General features: G+C 38.2%; 1 protein-coding gene across 5 annotated transcripts in view; it reads right to left on the bottom strand.

Annotated features, from left to right (window-relative positions):
• Nucleotides 1–2,888: 2,888 nt before the first annotated feature.
• Nucleotides 2,889–19,718, bottom strand: part of PARN (poly(A)-specific ribonuclease) — a 38,045-nt gene continuing 21,215 nt past the window's right edge. For 4 of the 5 annotated variants that reach the window (XM_031606801.2, XM_090151293.1, XM_031606802.2 and 1 more), the window contains 4 exons: nucleotides 15,941–16,015; nucleotides 10,059–10,248; nucleotides 5,701–5,885; nucleotides 2,889–3,865 (listed from right to left, as the gene is read on the bottom strand). In XM_031606801.2, the coding sequence (XP_031462661.1) occupies nucleotides 3,813–3,865; nucleotides 5,701–5,885; nucleotides 10,059–10,248; nucleotides 15,941–16,015 (503 nt within the window). In that variant the 3' untranslated portion in view covers nucleotides 2,889–3,812. The remainder of the gene's footprint in view (nucleotides 3,866–5,700; nucleotides 5,886–10,058; nucleotides 10,249–15,940; nucleotides 16,016–19,718) is intronic. The other variant, XM_031606799.2, reaches the window with a different exon arrangement.

Below are 19,718 nucleotides of genomic sequence, written 5' to 3'. Positions count from 1 at the left end.
AAGTCAGTCACCTGGAGTTAGTCAGTTTAAGTTCAAAGCCACAAAAGCACCACAAATAGACAAGCAATTGCGTGTTTATGTACTAGTGTACTGTGGAGAATCTTAAGGAATCTTCTTCACTGTGCATACCTGCTCAGCTGGCAGTAGTCTACAGACTTAGAAGCCAAGATCTCCTGATTACCAACAGTACTCTCATGTATGCCCTGAAGTTGAAGTGCAGAGAACATTTTTACCTGTGTCACATTTATCACGATTTAAAGACACAGGGTACATGTGGGAGACCAGACATCTTCAGACACCATGACAGAACTCAAAGGCTGAAAGAAAGAAAGGGGCTAACGCCACTATTTTTTTCAAGAATCACTACGTTTTAGCTTTCTACCTCTCTCTTTCTTTCTTCACTGGATGGATAAATAATTTACTCTTCCATCTAAATCATCTGAAGCATTTTGTTTTTATTCCAAAACAAGCTCGGAGCTGAGTGCATGCATAGGTTGCTGCACTCCCAGCAACGGTAACAGTACTTGGGATACTCATTCTCCCTCAGGCCTCATCCACTCATCTGCCCCTCTTCTCATCCACACCGCAGGGACACTCGTGCTGTTCTCTTTACTCAGTACTACGCCATGCCCTTCACAGGCGCTTCTCCCATCCACCAGAACCAACCATGCCCTGCGCTGCCACACCTGTGCTTTCTGGTCCAAGCCACCTCTCATCCCAGAGATGCTTGAGATTCTTTTGCATACGATCAATTTAAGTATTATTTTAACATTATTTTCAATTCAAACAATGAAGCGCTCAAGTGCTATTGATAATTGGTCACTGTCAAGTTTAAATTTCAGTCAAATAAACACAGTCCAGCCCTCCTGCTTTATTCCCCTGTGGAGAGGTTTTCCTTACTTCTCACATTCAGGTCTCCACTCCCAAGTTCTCCTCTTTCAATCACAAAACTCCCTCGCTTTCCCAATTGAATTTCTGCTTCCACCACCGCTAGCTGCGGGTAACAGCCGAGAGCCGCGTGCTGGCACTGCACTGCGGCCCATCCCCACCGCCTGCAGCGGAACCGCCAGCCTCACCTCAGCACAAGCACAGAGCACCACAGCTCCACTGCAGCGCCCACCGTCTGCTGAAGGAATCCTTTCACTTCAGCACAACCATCAGCAAGGTAACACTGGCTATTTTATGCAACTGAAGAGCAGAAAAACGAGCCGTTAAGGCTCCGGGCACTCACCTCGTCCTGGCTGCACACAGCGCTGCTCCTGCACCCACCGCCCACCAGCGGCGCTGAGGGCGCCCTGCCCTGAGGGAAGATGGAGGCCGGGCGCCCCGAGGCCCCCAGCGCCAAGCACTGTGGAGGTCTCCTCCTGCCGGAAGTTGTTCTGGCCCCGATTAGGGCAATCGTGCAGCACACAGAACCAGGTATAGCCGCCGCTGCTTCCTCAAACAGAAAACAAAGAGCTTCAAAATTAAACAACATCCATGGGGTTTACTCCCCACTTCCCCTGAGGAAAAAAAAGAATGAAGAGAGAAAAAAAACATTAAGGAATTCTATCCGAGTATGGTAGATACACCCGACTTTACCAGGCCAAAACAGCCCGTCCACACCTCACTGCAGCCCCAGCACCCCCACACAGCCGCCCCAACCCCAGGTGCCCACCCTCCTGTCACAGGCAGCGCACAGCCCGGGGGTCACAGCTCGGGAGACGCCGCGGCCGCAGGCTGGTGCTGACAACTTTGTGTTCTGGGAATAAAGGCTGTAAAGGTGCAAACTGCAGGCACGTATTTTAAACTTACATCAGGAAACAAATGTGCATCAAATTTAGGAAGCCACTTCCTCCTCTGCTAGAATTAGTGCTTTGATTTATAGTGAGGTGCACAAAGCACAGCATGACAAGTTCTGATGCAAACATCAGGGGGGTCATTTCCTCTTTACAACAGCATCTACCCCTGACAACTCTCCACCCAAAATTAGTGCTAGTGATACCACAGTCCCAATCCCATCTCATTTTATTAGTGTAAGTAGGTATTATCTGGTAAAATCAAAGGCTACACAAGGACTAGAAAACAAAATAGCATTATTTTCCTAAGAGGTACTAAGTACAGCTAAATAGCATCCTGCTCTCCAAAATTCAGAGTGGGAAGAAGACTGGAAATAGTGGATACAGTAGCTTAGAGAAATATACACCCAGCCTACTCTTCATTGAAAAATAATAATCCGGCAAGGATTTAAGCCTCTATATTGTAATGAAATGAAGACAAGTTCCCATGCTGCTACATAGACTCTGGATCATTAGAGTTCTGTTGATAATTTTCCCCTGGCATCACTAATAACACTGTCTTCTGTCCCACGTTTCAGTGCAATAATATGATCCTATGGCTGCTACTAAACAAACCAACAATAACAACAAACCTTAGCTGCACTACTTCCAGCAGTATTCCAAGATTAAAAATAAGACATTTCACATTTGAGGGATTTAAATCCTTTTCCTTTCTGCAAAACAAATTCAAGATTCAAGACAGTTCTTGCAATCACTTAAAAACCCACAAATTTTGGCATACCTTCAAGCAGGTTGCTGCATTGTTAAAATGACAATGGTTCACACTGTGACGTAAGTACAATCTGATGTAACTTTCTTAATATTCCACTTTTCCATAGAAATGGTTTTCAACTTGCTGGTTTGCAGAACCCTCATTCTTTTTCCCAAGGGAAATGCATAGCAAACTTTTTTCAACAGACTTGGCTTTTCTTCATTACATTTCACAAATATCTTGAAAGTAGTGAGTCCATAGACCCAGAGGGTCTGCCAGACATAGACTGAAAACTGTATGAAGATTTAAAAATAATTTTAAAAAATAGCATTATGAAGAGCAAAATAAGAGCACAAAAAATATATTTCAGGAGCCAATACATAAAAGGAAACCACTTCCTAAGAAAATTTCTTTAATTTTCATTTTATGGAAATACATCTTTTGTTTTTATTTCCATGATACAAAAATGTTAAATATCAAACATTTTCTGAAATCTACCAATGCAGATCTTTTTTAAACAAATAGAGGGCTGGTACAGTTAGCAGGTTTGTCACAGGTACCAAAAAACATTTTTAACAAAAACCCCACAAGATGGGGAAGAAGCAGGGAAGAAATAGATAGGGACTTAAGGGTGAAAACAGCAGCAAATGTGAAAACAAAGAAAAAACTACCTCCCACCAGGAAACTCATATTTAAGGAGCACATAAATTATATTTTTGGAAAAGACAGGGTATCTGTAAAGCTGGTATTCAGATGAAGGCTGGTTGCACTGGGGGTGAAGTAAAGAATGGAAAACTAAAAAATGATTTCCAGATAGTAACAGGTAAAAAGCAATATGTGAAACTGCAGTTCTACCTGTATCAAGAGTTCTGGCAGCACTCTGACGTTGCCTGGAAAAATATCTAAAGATCAGAAGATTTGTGGTAACTCCCCTCAAGCACAGGAAACAGTCTAGCACAAAATCATAGGCTGCCGGGTCTTTTTGTACATTTCATAGCCAACATGCCAAAGTGGATGACTGAAATACATTTAGTCTTGCTTCTTAAATCTAACATAATTAATAACAAGGACTTCACTTGATCAACAACAAGATCATATACTAGTCAATATACACACAAGTAAAATTGACAGTGATTGTTCAGTAACAGTTTAAAATAATTAAACTGGTTTTCAGGACACATACTGATTTGTTAACACCACTTCAGTTAAATAAATTATGGCTTCCAGGAGATGTATTCTCACAACTGCTTTCAATCAATTCCACTTGTTAAGGCAGTTATTTCCTACCATGTTTCAGGGACTTCAAAAATTTCAGTGGAATTACTTGTGAGGCTTCCTAAAAAAGACAGAATCAGAAAGCTCTATATTAATGACTTCAGTATACAAATACTGAAAGGAAAGAAGTCAGGAATATTTTGGTTCTTTTAAAGCATACAAAATCCTATTTTTCTCCTCCAGATACATTATTTGCAAGTCAGTATTTACAAAGAGAACCCAACAACTGAACTGTTTAAAAGACATCCCCCATCCTCCCTTCTATTCTACAGGCTGCAATAACTCACAAAACAGTGAAAATATCACCTGAAGCATGATCACCTGTCACCTGTCTGTATTCAGCCAAACACAATTCCAAGTATTCTGGCTAGAAAAATGTTGCAGTTGAAGTCAGCAAAAAGAAATTCTTAAATCAGCTCTATGTGAAAAATCTTCCAAATAAAACAAGACAGACACTGCATATTCTAATTTATACATCCTAACAGAAGATAGGAAAAGATCTATAATTTATATTAGAAACACTATTGATTTTCAAGCACTGCATATTGATTTCTTAAAAAAAAAAAAAAAAGAAGAAGAAGAAGAAGAAAGAGAAGATCTATAAAATACCTCAGAGAGAATAAAGACCATCATTTGGGCAACTCCACATTTTGACAGTTTTACAGGTCAATTGTCTACTGTTTCTTCTGCTTTTCAAAATCGCAGTCTCCTGAAAAAATGAGTTTCTACAAGCTGCAACAGCTAACAGTTCATGAAATGTGAATGATCTGCTCATGGACCTGTAAGTCTTTCAAATAAACATGGGCTTATTCTGAGCATGTGGTAGACTGCAAGAATCGTTAAAGATGACTGTGAGCTACTCATCCAAAATGCTAGGAAGGGATATTAATCACAGTCACTTTTCCTCAGGAAATAAAAGCACAGCTATGTGATTCATAAAAGCTAAACACTACAAAATCTGAAAGGCCTGCCTAAGATTAAGATCCCAGTAGATGTGCACCAGTCTGGCAGCTCAATCCTTGATGGAACTGTCTCAGCCAGTACTTTATCAGATGTTCTAGAGAAGAAAGGGCATCAGCATTGTGCCAAGTTGTGTGGGGCAGGCAAGCTGACTGTGAAAGTTTTGGCTTAGTCATAAAGGTAGATAACATTCTGACCAGATTGAAAAATAGCATTGGTTCCTCAACTTACAGAACTATCTCCCAAATAACAGTGAATAAGGGATGCCAGTGCAGTGTCATCAAGATGGTCTGTGTTAACATTGAGAAGTGTTAGTTACAAGGACACATATATTAGCCTTCAGGGCAGTGGGTAGATTTATTAAAATTGGACTCTTTTGCATGCAAGAGAGTTTGTTTAATGATACACATCTTGCAGACCAAGCTGCATGCATTCATTCATTCTGAGACTCCTAATCAAGCTTAAGTGAAAAGGTCTGCATGAGGGGAGTCTTACAACTGCTGACGGTTTGTTGGACTAACAGGGAGATCCACTCCAGAATCCTGCTTCCAGAATTCTTTTACTTTTGTTTATGATAAGGTTATTTGAAGTCCCTGCATAATTAAAAAGTCTCATTGAAGAAAAAAGAAGAAATTTAGAATAGCTAAAAATATTTAGTGTTACTATATAGAAGAAAGTAAGTGAATAAGAAATCAAATACATCCTGCTTCATTTAGTTTGATGCATTTTTTTGTCAGTTTAAATAACGTACAACAAAATAAGTTGTAACAGTGCCTTAATGCATTACATTCATAGAAGTCCAGAAAAAATGAGATATAAAAAGCAAACAAGCAAAAAAAACAAACAAAAAACCCTCAACAACAAACCTCAGTTCTGTTCAGGTCTAGGGCAGTTTCAAACAGAACAGAAAATTATGATCAAGAACATTGCTTTTACCTGCTGAAACTTGTTCTCTCTTGATTTTTTTGAACCTTTTGGCTCTCTTCTTAACATCTGGAGGTGACTCTGCATAGGAGTTTGTCTGATCTTCTGGAACCCCTTCCTCTTCCAAATTGTCAGAACCAGTTTCTTCCTGAATAGGACTCATACTTCTCTTTCCCACTATACTGGTACCTGTAAAACTGAAATGTAAAAAAAATATTGTTATCAACAAGTTAAGAATAACTATTACATGGTACTAGTTACTACGTATCTATTAAATGCTTAAGAAAGTGTAATATAAACTGTATGAAGTGCTGAGCCATGACATTACATTATCTGGAAGATGCAATTCAACTGTAAGAGTCCATAAAAGTCATCAACTAGGATGTTATGCAAATGAAGGTATTTATTGTTTGAGATGTAGATGTCTCAGGCTTAGCTGCTATTCTGCTGAAATCACTCAGCTTAGGTGTAATTAAAGCTGTTCATCTTCATATTGAAGGCTTCTACATGCTAAGTTCATCTGCTCTCTCAAAACTACACGCAGTTTTATAAGTATTTCTACTACAGAGAAAACATCATGAACATGCACTTAGAGCTCTGTTTCATTCAGGATACACTGAAATAATGCTACAGAGATTTTCATTCAACTAGAATGCAATTATTAATAACGAAACAAGATGGCTATTCTTTCATTCAATATTCAATGCTTTTATTTCTAAGTTATAGAACAAAACTTTTAAATGTTGTATTTTTTTCTTTTAGTCACTAATACAAAGAAGCACAGGGTATCAACAAGGTTCAGGTAAAGGAATGTAAGATCTAGCTACATAGTTTTGGCTTTGAAGTGGAGGCCCTTTTTCATCTGAACATTTTAGAACAGACTCTTTCTGGGATATCCAAAAGCAGTAAACAAACATGAAACATGATTATGCTTCATGCTCTTACTTCAACTTTAGGAACACAAACACCATTTACTCTGATGAACAGCTGGCTCTTTCTCCAAACATTCACACACAGAAGGCCTTCTTGAACAACCTCTTATAAATCTTGTTTTCAAGTCACACCATAACACAACTACCATCAGTAGAATGATGAAAGTCAAAAAGCTGTTTGGAAAGGGAGGGGGGTGAGACAGGAGCAAAGAGCTCTCGTGAAAACAAAGCAGTTAGAAAATTAAAAATTACAAGGGCTTGCTCCAAAAGTAATGCCTCCTATTTTATGATGTCAGCCCACAACATCAGAGGCAGCTGTTGGTGGGATGGCAGCAGAGGCTGAACCTTCCCACCAGCGTTCCGTGACACGTTGTTGCTGTGTGACAGATGGCAGCAGAGGGGCACTGTGACAGAATGGCGCCTGACATGAAGTGAGGGTGGAGCAAAGGGTGGAACTGGATTCCTCCATGTGGAAAAAAGGGCCCCCACTGACACTTATCAGTGCTTGTGAACATTTATGGAGACTGAACAGTGCAGTAAGAAGGGGTGGTGCATTTCAGCAGTGGTGACAGTGACAGCAATCACCTCAACTGGTGCAGTTTTTTTTTAGGGGGCAAAGAACATTGAAAAAATCAGGTGAGCATTTTCTCTATCAAATAGCAAGATTGTGCTCTTTGTGTCTGTTGTCACTTCCACGGACATAAATAGGAGGCATTACTTCTGGAGCAAACTGCTTGCTATTATATTAAAAAAAAAAATTGAAAAGTTTAAGAATTATACTTTCAGGAAAGGTATTTTGAAAAATACATAGGGAAGAAAAATCATGACCCATAAATTATGATTGCAGGACTTAGAGATACTGGAAGGGCTCTTAGAAAAAAACTTACTGTAAGGAATAAGTACGAAATAAAAACTAATTTCAGGCTTCACATTTTTCCTGCAGACAAAAATAGAAAACAAAACTAAAAAAAAAAAAAAAAAAGAAAGCACAGCAGAAAACAGGTAGCACAAGAATCAAAATTGAGTACTGTTGACTTCCTGCTTTCTCCTAAATTATTAGGTTTTTTTTCTGCATTTACTCATTCACTGCATGGACTCCACATAACTACACATTGTGGGTTTGGTTGATTCTTTTTTTCCCCATGTGTCCTATTCTTGTTTGACCTAAAATAAGGTTCAAGAAGTACAGCAATGTTATTTATTCACTTAGCAATAGTAGCAAATGAGTATGGTTGTATATACGAGTCAGAGCACTAGTCAGAGCAAAGTTCAGTTTTCTAATTTTATCAGCTATTTTGGAGCACGTCCACCCGTCTGTCTCAATTTCCTTGCTCTGCTGAGAAACAACTGAACAAAGTGGAAAAAAACAAACTGCAAGCTATCAGTAATTTTCCCATTCAGAATCCTCATCTTTCTGGATACCTAAAGCATGTAGAGACAGTCTTAGACCAGCCTTCAGAACACACATTTAACAGCTACCCAGGCAACAATACGATTTTATATATACATATTTGAGCAGAGTCCAAACCATTTTGGGGCAGCAAAATAAAGTTTTATTCTTAGTTTTAAAGTAAAATGACTAGCCAAGTTAAGGGAAAAAAGTAAGAAAAGCCTATCGTATATCACCAGTTGGCAAATCTCCTTAATTAACACAATGCAGTTTTTCTGATGGTCACTGAAGATAGCAGGTATGGTTGTGCACGTCTTCACCTCAGGCAGAGCCCTCCCTCCCCAACCTCTCCTTTCTGCTGACCTATCTAAACACCAGCCTGCCAGGATGAATGCCATGGGAGGAAGATGGTAGAAGGAAAATCTGGAGTTAAGAATGAATTAATGAACCTTCACTACTTTCTTCTAACTTTGCCAATGTAAGACAGAGGCTTTGCTTGTAAGAAAAAACCAACAACTTCACTACTGAATGAACATATTGCCACCATGGAGAAGAACAGCTATTCTGCAGCTGTGTTCCCTTCTCTGGCAGAAGCTGATGCAGTAAGTTTATTAAGTAATAAATAAATAAAGGATGCAGTAACATGAAGCTATTATAAGAGATCAGCTGCTAGCTTCATCATAGTAATGAGTACTTAGCTATATATGGTTCAGATTAATCTGGAAAAATATGCACATATACACACATATAATCATTTATAATACTGTATAAATATATTTACATATATCTTTAAAATATTTGTGTTTATATATCTCTGGAAAGAAAAATGCATCTACAGTTACCTTAGGTAAACTGAAAGACCACAAGGTTTGAAGTTACATGTTATACCTAAGCTGGTACAACTGCCAGATCACACTGGAAAGAGGAAATACTTGCATGAGACAAGTTGACAAGAGAGCACAATCTATCGAGTAACAAAGAGAAATAAAACTAAGAAAAAACATGCCAAAAGATCTGCATGGAAGGGAATTTGGAAGACAATCAAATCACTTTATTTCTGGAATAATGAGAACTAAAATTTATAGAACATCAATTAAAAAAGAAGTTCAGTCTATTAACAAATTGAAGACTGCTTTCCAGGGTTATCAAAATGTTGATCATCCAAAAAAAAAAAAAAAAACATAGTAAGGGTGCTTCTTGAGGAATCTTTCAATACAAGAAAAACAGATTAAAAATTTTCAAGGACATGAAGTGTTCAGGCAGACAACTCATTGGGATACAAACAAAATTGAGGAAACAGTTCACTGAAATTTATTCAGCAGCTTTCCACATTACACATTTGTGATCATCCCCTACTAATTTGAAAGATAGAAACAAACCTGTCTTGCAGTCTTACTGCTTTCCGAAATATTTGTTAAAAGACAGAATTATCTATGGTTCAAACCATAAGCCACCACACTCACTGTTTGTCTAGAATCTGTGAGGTCCCAAAATACACATAACAGCATTCATTGAGGAGAGAGACTTCCTCATTAGAAACAAATCTAGGACTGGCTATCTTCATTTACCTTCCTGTTCCTGAAACACAAGGATGACTCCATCAGGACTGCCTAAGATGGTAATTTATACCCTTCACTGTGGCAATATCACCATGGAAAATCATCCCAAAAAAACAAAGATCATCTTTATGGTAGCATAAGAAGAGAGCTTTCAGAGTTCCCAAACGACAGCAGCCATGTTGAGATGTGAAAAAAAATGAAACAGGTAACTTTTTTATTTTGGTTTCAAGAAACGGTGCTGCTCCATCAAGCTCAGAAGCTGTGAGTTGGCCTGCTCCCAGTATCACAATATTTCATGTTTGCCTCATCACCAAATCCCCTCTATTCCTTTATCTATGATCTTGTGACAGGTGCTGTACCACTAATGATTTACATGCAAATTAATAAAATATACGTACAGAGAAAAATGCCAGGTATGAACTATCTCAAAAGCACTATGCCTTTGATGAAAATATAATAAAAATGAGTCTGCAATACAGGAAGTCTCACCTGTCAACACAGTAGTATCGACTCTGGGAAATGTAAGGTGCACCTTGAGTTTTCAACCGTTTTCTCTCCATCTCCTTCCAACTATCTTCTGTACATTTTCTCTTTGCTCTCTTTTCTTCATGTTTTTTTTCAACATATTCTGCGTACGTCTGGATCCTGTAACTTTCAGCATATCTGCTGGTGTTTACAGCTATGGAAAAGACAAGTGATGTTATAAACAAAACACTTAAATGACAACATGCCTTCTGAGATAACTTAATTTTAAGAGTAGAAGGCAGCAAATTATTTGTTCTATTCATACAAATGTCTTCTATCTATTTCACTGCTAGTGGTAAAACAAACAGACAAATAGCTGTACTCTCCTAAATCCACACTGCATGTTTGAATTACCTATTCAAAATACTTCTGAGTGAGACTTCACACAAGAAGGGTTAATTCTTTTAAATTAGAAATCATCAGTTCTTCAGTCACAGTCCTCTTCCAGATTGCTTGTTGGCAAGAAGAGATTTCCTGGATTTTTTCCCTTTTAGTCTCATTACTTAACCCAGCAGGTTTATTTTGCATGTCTGCCAGGAAAAGACGACATTTGCAAAGGCTCTGCCAAAACTCTGTTTGATTGCTGTGAAACATAAGCTTATTGGAGCTGCATTTTTTGTTGCCCAAGATATTGGTGGAAGCAACTAACTAGAATCCAGCTGCTGCCTCCTCGTATCTTTCTAATGTTCCATCTCCACTTAACTGAAAAAAATACTGCCAGTTGGAGGTAGAAGGATTTGAGTCAACACAAAATTAGAATCGCCTAGAAAGAAAAAACTGTCACTGCCTTCACTCAGCAACAATTCACCAGTGTTCCTTTGAGTCCCAGCATCTTTGCAGAGTTGCTTTTAATCTGTAAGCCAAGCTCTGGCATAAAGCCATTGCTGGAACAGATGAATCAGCAAATTATACTGGCTGTCAACTGGTGTCCTCTACTGTTTTTAGCTTAAGTCACTGAAATAAAATGTCATAAATCAGCAAACCATTTAAATATAAGACAAAAAAAAAAAAAAAACACATTCCTTTTCACGTATGCAGGCAGAGCATTTTAAAATACTGTAACAGTAAAGTGGAGATGAAATCCTTATTTTGTGTACTTCCAGCCCTTCTGTAGAAATTTCAGATGTGTGTATCACCTTCCCATTCGTTATGAAGTGCTGTCACCTCAAATGCAGAGCATTCTGCACAACCTCTAACGCACACACAAGAGATAGCATGCTCCCACATCACCGTTCAGAAATGCAGGTTGGTTTTTACTCTTTCAGAGTAGGTCTTCTATTGTGCATATTGACTATGCTACTATGAAAGTAATTACCTGTAGTACAAGTCATGGCACATAGACGCTGCTGCTGCAAAGTCTTTCAAACTTATGTAAAACTTGGCATCAATATCTTGTATATCTATTCCCAAGAATAGATATCTGCAATTTTGACTAATAGCCTCATGAGACTATTGCACTAATTAAAGGCGTGTTAAACATACCTCCTTTCACACCCCTTACATTTGTCTGGACTGTGAAGTCAGAGGATCTGTTCATAAGAATATATATATACACTGAGAATATATACTGCCCATGAAGGGTGCAGGCATCGTGAATGAATTACTAATGCTCACTGGAGTTACTGCATACCAGCCAACATTCCCAAGGGCAACATTTGTTTAGTTAAACTCAAGCATGTTTTTACTTGCTAAAATCAAGCACATAGTTACCATGGATCATCTGATAAACAGTGATTTGTTAAAACACAATAACAATTTCACATTATTTGTTTTGCTTTACACTAGGAGCCAGAGTTATGGCTCTTCCATTTAATTCCCTAACAAACCCCGCTCGCATTTAAGAAAAAGATAATCCTTATTAAGCAGCCTAAAGGTCATTTTTTAAAACCAGTATGAGAATAAATATTTTTGGTCAGACAACTCTTCTTTCTTGAAATAAGACCTTTTATTTTTAGCAGCATATTCACATTCCACATACATATTCACTTATATATATGTATATACATATGAGTGGTGCTAAAGAGCTAAACCATGACTGTAACTAGCATATTATATGCTCAATTGAGCACATAAAAGGTATATGCTAAAAATATTTCTCCATGCAAAGCACAACTGAAATGAAGACGTGGACAATTCTAAGGAACAACACAGACAATTAAATCTTGCATGGTCTTGAATTAAAAAGCAGCTCTCTGTAAGTTTTAAAAACATTTTCTCTGATGCTCTTTTGATGAAGGCTGTCAATGCTACCAAACCAAATAGAGCTACCTTAACTCTCCAGTGCCAATTGAAGAAAAGCATTGCTTGAATGTCTTGTGAATTCTAACAAAATATATCAAACTAAAGAGAACAGAATTTTTATTAACTTATTTTTAAATCATAAAATGAAGATAAATTTTCCTGAGAGAAACCAGTTGGTAATGTTGGTAACCAACACCACATGGCTGCAGCTGAAAAGTCTTAGCAGACAGACATTTTCTCAACATTATTTACAAAAAAAGTTATCTAAACTTGATAGCAACACACACTAGCAAGGCAGGTACTTTGTTGAGCTGGATGTATTTAGCAAATCACTTGCTAAAGCTTGGATTTAAATAAAACTTTATCCCGAAAATAGTTTTATTCACTTTCAGCAGAATTATCGCACGTAAGTCTACTTCTCATAATGTCAAGTAAATATATTCCAATTGTGGCTGAAGGAAGTCAAAAATAATGGCTAATTCAGGCACAGATCGCCTTCTCTCCATTTTCCATAGCAGCTGTGCCGCTGCAAATCCTTTTGCCCATGCCAAGGTAAGTACTGCAGGCTTGCACAGCCTTCCCCAATAAAGTGACACTTCATTAGCACACTCCTCAAGATCCTTGTCCTCAAGGAAGGCTAAAGAGGAAAAAATCCTCACCGCAAACTGTTTATAAAAAATAAAATAGTCAAGAGTTAGCTAGAAGAAAGTATTAGGTATTGAGGTCTCAGGGAAGATCCTCCAGGATAATCCTGCACTGAGGTATCATGAAGGGAAAGTCTTTGCTCTGAGGTCAGGAGACTATTATTTATTTTAAAATAACTGATAGAAAACACTTTAGCATATGGAAGAGCCTAATTGTTCAAAAACTTATAATATAGTGCAATTTTGGATCCCAGAATGACCTAGAAACATTCAAATGCCTTGAAGAAATTAAGAATTTACTCAGTCAACACAATTCCAGAAATATAAACCCATTCACTCTCTCACAGATCATCAAAATGATTTATTCAGTCTTTTATTCAGTGATAAGGAAGGAAGCCTCAATATCACTAATAGGAATTCTCAAGTCTCCAAGTACCAGATGCAGCATTCAGTACATGTGCTTCAAGAAGTTTCTGACTCTTCAACAACCTGCCTGATGTTTCCTCCCCAAGGGAATCCATCAGACTTCCGTGTATGGATTGCTCCTCCTCAGCTGCCCAGACTGTAAACAGGCTGGAAGCTATTGCATTAAACATACCAAGTCTCAATATTTTGTTAGAGAAATTTTAAGACTCAAGTACAAAACATGCAAGGACAAGTCATTGCGTCAGGCACCGTTTTTCCATTACAAAATAGATATATTTTGTTATTTAGCTCAGTACCTAATTCCACAAGACGCGCACACGGACAGTGAAGTCTATTTCCTCTCTTCAGGTAATCCATGATGCACCTTTTTCCCTTTCTTTCCTTTTTCTGATAGCCTCGCCCTGTTTTATCACCATTCAGCACAACTAAGAACAGTATAAAGGTGAGACTGGTAGTTTTACAGTAGCTATTTGTTATTCTTAAAAGTGCAGACAGGAGCCTGAAGCCCCATAGTACTACTCTAATAATTTAAGGAAGTTCTACTCAAATGCACTTATTTCCATGTAACACAGCACCTTTACAAGTCCAGATATACTTGCAAAAAACACCTTCTACGTTCCTTTCTTTGCTGCATTGTAACGATTTTTTTTTAATTTAGAAAAAAAACCCTGAACTTGTCTCACATGTCTGCAGTACCACTGCGCGGGTCTTGCACTAAGCTTACATCAAAGCTTTCTTTATAAGTAGAAAATTGAGGTGAAATGCCGTTTTAATGCAGGATAGTTGGTGGCATGGATTCAAGCATCTCCATGCAAGTGTGCAGGCCAGCAAAGCATCAGGCCAACATCATCACCTCGTCTGCCCTGCTGCACGTGCTGGCTAAGTAATTCAGCATTCCAGTTACCAGCAGAAAAAAAAATCCCTCAACAAAGAACACAGAAATGATGGTGTAGTCCACTGAGACTGTCCACACCATGCACTTGTAAGCAGATTGTTATAAAGGATTTTAACTTTCTTAAGTTGCAGTTTAAATACTGAAAGAATTCAAACTATTTAACCTTTGCACCCTGTTTAAATTCCACAGTAACTAAAACAAAATCTGTGACATGTATTTCAAATAATCCCAAACAAATGAAAAGGCAGTGATGAGAAAATTGTTGGAGATAACTGACAGCAAATCTGTCCTCCTAAATCTGCATCACTAATGCTGAAAGATGTAAAACAGCTGTGCTGTGAATTATGCCACCAGTTCTACTTTGAGACCAAGACTAGAACGTATCAACCAGCAATTCCATTTCTTGTTACAGACAAGATTCCCCAACTGCACCAGTACGCAGTTCACCACACCTCGTTCTCAGCACTTACTAGCACAGAACTGCTGATATAACTAGTGCGCTCAAATTTGTTAACATACAAAAAACGTAAAATGCACAGAACACTTTCTAGTAAAAGAAAAGGTCTTTGAGTACCAGTAGACATTGAGAACAGACTGCTCAGGTCTGAGAGACTTCTTGGAAAGAAACAGAATGCATTGCCATTAGATATCATCTAACAGCTTGTCACCAAATGGGAGAATCCCATTCTGTGCTGCTTAGCAAGTCACATGGGCTCATGCCCTCCTTTATGGTGTTTCTGGTGATTTCTGAGCAGCTGCTGAGCTGGTTAACCCCACTGAGCCTGCAACAATTTTTTCTGGATACAGAATCAGACACAGGAAAGCAGTGAGAGCTCACTGTTAGAGTAAGAAAAGAATCACAGAATCACAGGGCTTGGAAGGGACCTGAAGAGATCACTGAGTCCAACCCCCTGCTCAAGCAGGTCCCTGCAATAGGTCGCACAGCTCAGCGTCCAGATGGGTCTGGAATATCCCCACAGAAGGAGATGCCCCACCTCTCTGGGCAGCCTGTGCCAGCGCTCCGTCACCCTCACCATAAGGAAGTTCTTCTGCATGTTAGTATGGAACTTCCTGAGTCCAAACTGTAGGCCATTGCTCCTTGTCCCATTGCTGCGCACCACCGAGAAGAGCCTGGCCTCATCCATTTGCCTTCCACCTCCCTCTGGAGACTGATAAACACTGATCAGATCCCCTCTCAGTCTTCCTTTCCCCAGGCTGAACAGACCTGGGTTTCTCAGCCTCTCCCCATAGGAGAGATGCTCCAGGCCCTTCAGCACCTTCATGGCTCTCTGCTGGATGCTTTCATGTGAGCATTGAATAAAAAGGGATGACAACACCAGAATAATCATGTGTAACAGGCTATTTCCAGTCAGTGTTCTCAAGCTGTAAGTTATGGGTAGTTTCTTGACCATGGAAACCACTAGGGTGGACCCAGCAACAGTGAACAAAGAAAATCTCAAAAGCAAAAACTGCTTTTCTGCATAACTGGAAGGTTTACTTCCAATAAATTCAGAGCCATTGGTCACTCCTCTATGCAACACAGTGGTTTTGTCACTAGAATCGCAGACGCTGCTGGCTTAGAGAATTTTAAAGCAGTTGAAGTCTCATCTTAATTCTGAAGTAATTTCAGAAACACTTACCTATTTGTACTTGTTCTGGCTGGCTCAATGATACAAATGCTGATGTATCATCAATCCACGAAACCTGAATGTTACCTAAAAAAGGCAAAAGAAATGATTGTTTTTATCTTAGGCTCAGTCACATATTTCATCTGCTGTGCCAGATGACAGATAAGAAGATGGTTGAGTGAAGTGTAACTTCAGCTGAGAATTTTTTTTTAATTTTTTTTTTAGCAACAAGATTCCACAGTAAAGGTGAATAATGCATCACCATTTATACATGAGCCCAGAACCACTTCAGAAAGAGTGACCACTGCATGTTCATCCTGTATACCCTCAGACTCACTTGAGTAAGGAGTAAAAAAAAACTCTGAGATTTGACTAATGCCTTCCCGACTCCTACAGGATTCTTCTGCCTTTTCGTATTTTTTTTCTCCTTCCAATCTTTTAACAAGTGAATTTACAATCAGCAGCTTTTCAGCCCTCACTCCATGTGCCCTATATATTTTCACAACAAAAATCAAAGCAATTTTGGTATGTAATTTCAGTTTTGTACCAAAATAAAGAACATCTCTTGGGGTTTCAAAACCAGTCCATTCTTCAGAACTGCAGCATTTCTTGAGGACAAAGAAAGGATTGGCCCAAGTTACCACTCACTGTTCCTTTTCCAATACAGCCACAAGATAAAAAAATTCTGGTAGTGTAGGGGGGAAAAGGTGGCTCACACAAGCAGAGAACTCTAAGAATTGCAACATTAAGTCCTCAAAATCTGGTTTGTGTCATACTACACACACTTTTCCTGGATGCACAATGAAAACCTCATTTTCATAAATAAGAGGAGGTCAAATACACAAAAACTGTGCAGCTCATTTGGAAGTTGTCACAAATGGAACAGTGACTGGAATTGAGTTCCTCCATTCATCAAACATGCATTCCATTTTCTACAGGAATAGCTTAAAATGTAACACTGGCACAAAAATTGCTCACAAAGGAACAAACATGTAGGCATAGATTCCCACCTCAGACACAAGGACTTACTCTGTAGTCTGAAATCCTTTTACATCTCCAGTCCTTAGAAGAGGACTGTCCATACATGTCAGATACTGAAAACTGGTGCAACTTTTTTCAGGCAGATTAGGATATGACATTATATATATCTACAGTCATATCACCATTTAACCTTCAGACTTCACAAGATTTTAAAAAGTGATGCAAACTGACTTAAAATGCACTTCAATTTCATGTGACTTTCACCCATGAAAGGAACTTAAACTGAAAGATGTACACGTGACCTCTAGCTCATGAATCCCTGAAGTTGTAGGTTGCTAAAAGGCAGGAAAGCTGTTTTACTTTGGCTCTGTTTCATATATTTCTTAATCACTTGCTACCTTCATTTAGCCAAAGAAAAAGAAATTGTTAGTACATTCTACTGTATTACAGAGAAGAAAAATGATCACATTGACACCACCCTAAGATTGCAAAGTTTCTATACACCAACATCAGGGAAAAGAAATAGCTGAATCTTTTCTGTGAGTAAGGGTTGAAGCATATATTAAACACAAACAACATTTTCCTGGTGAATAATTGAAAAGGGTTAACAGAGCTTCCACCTTTCTGGCAGGAAAACAGAGTGCAAAGAAAGCAAAAACAGCCGAAGGAAACATTGGCGTGAAAAAGGGGAGGAAAGACCAGAAATGTACACAGAAATATAGGATCAGAATAAAATAATTACAATTTTAAAAGGTGCAGTACATGAAGCTCTGATGCCTATGTGAACCTAAGCTACAGAAGAATATTTAGCTAGAAGTTCTTCATTAAACTAGATTGTTCACGTATGACAGGCACATTTTTTAAGCTCCACTTCTCTTTAAAAAAAAAAAAGAAAAAGAAAAAAAAAGTTAAGCAGGGATTTTTCAGCAGAGTGACCCAGGAACAAATGTCAGTGTGTGGAACCTGTAAATGAGTCTTAAAGTTGGATTTAACAGTCACTTAAAGCTATGTATGTAGTAGCTTGGATTATCAGAACAAGGTTTAAACACATGAAGGATCAATTACATTTTTTTTAAAAAAGTCATTTATGCATCTTCAGATCAGCAAGATTCCATGAATATACCACTGTTCACATCCCTCTCAGAGAAGTCTCTCGTGTTCAGGATGTAAAGGTTTGACTCCACTCATTTGGAAAAAATTTACATAGCAGGTTTTTACAATACTCTGGTAGTACATGTTTTAATTAAAACCCATTAATTTAAGTAGCTGTGAAAGACATGTACAAAAGCAATGAATTCCAACAAATACTATTTTAAATACCTTCACATCAGTATTTAAAGAAAAAAATGTTTTAAGAGATTGCACAGTACTGCGAGCACTTGCACTGTGAAATTACATTCCCTCATGAGACCATAAAAACATCTTGCAAGAACAGGTTTCTACTTGGTATGCATGCAGTGCTTCAGTTGCAAGTTTGACATCGCAGTCTCTTCAGCTGTCTCACTGCTTTCATTAGAAACTTCCCAGAAGATTACAACTCTAATTCAAGTACTAGGCTAAAACCAAGTCAAAATGATTTTTCTGTAAGGACAGATCAACTTTATTATTTAACTTGACAATTTATTTACAATCCAGGTCAAAGTTTAATTTAAAAACACTTTAATTCAATTAGCTTTATAAATTGAAATAATTCACATCTGGTGCTGCCACATTTTTTGGACTTTTGGCAAATCACTTCATCTAACATTGCCTGTCTCTCTATCCAGCTACAGCTGGAAAAGCATGGGTTCCTATAATTCTGGAAGGCATCCTCTGCAGCCTGTTTTGAGCTCCCATGACAATAAAATATAAAATAAAACATGGATTAAGCATTATCCAAAATACCACAAGTCTTCAGATTTAAATTTACAAACACACAGCTCTAAAATCTGTAAAAAACAGATAAATTCCAATTCCAAATTGAATAGTGTTTCAGATGTGTAAGCATGACCTCTGGTGGTAGTGATCCCTGCTTCTGTTTCACACCAACACTGAAAAGAGTTGTTGTTAAAATAAGTGAAGTTATATGGCTGAGTATTTAAAAGCCTGCAGAAATAACACCCAAGCTGCTCTTACATGGAGTTCTTACTCCTACGAGTGTAATTGAAGGAAAATCTCAGCAACTTACATTCTAGACTTATCAAATTTGAATATTAAGTTCTATCCTGCATTACAGTAGCATCACACTGCAATGCAGATCAAGTCGGAAGGAACAGAGATCCCGAATAGACTACTGAATCACATTCTAGGTGGAGAAGAGACATATTATTATTGAAACATCATTATAGTTATATGACAATAGTTATTACTGTAGAGAATCAGAACAAGCACTGAAGTGACAATATTGAGTATATTGAGAGACTTTCACCCTGTTACTGGTGATTAAACATCCTTATGGTTCACACTGTAACTTCTTAATCAAGCGAAGGTTCAGGTTTGCCCCTAAATCCATTTGCCACACTACAAACTATGACTTAAGTCACAGACTTCACTCCTGAGGGCTTGATTTGCCTTTCATACCAATAGCCTTTCCCTTTGGTCACCTACACAGTCTCAACTCTTTACCAGGAGAGGATATGAATATAAAGATGAATGTTCCACAACATTTAACAAGTACCAGGTAACAAACATTTCAAAAGAGCAGTTCAGCAGGGCAGACATTTCAGACACATCACTACAAAGAAATTCTAAAAGGTATCTTTCAAAAATTTCTGAATATGATTTATCATTATCCATACTAAGCCCAAATTCATAGTTCAAAAATAACAAA

This window comes from Phasianus colchicus, chromosome 16 (assembly GCF_987193195.1).
Source record: "Phasianus colchicus chromosome 16, bPhaCol1.hap1.1, whole genome shotgun sequence".
Classification (NCBI taxonomy): domain Eukaryota; kingdom Metazoa; phylum Chordata; class Aves; order Galliformes; family Phasianidae; genus Phasianus; species Phasianus colchicus.
The sequence above is the reverse complement of the archived record's forward strand: the minus strand, read 5'-3'. Positions and strand labels throughout refer to the sequence as shown.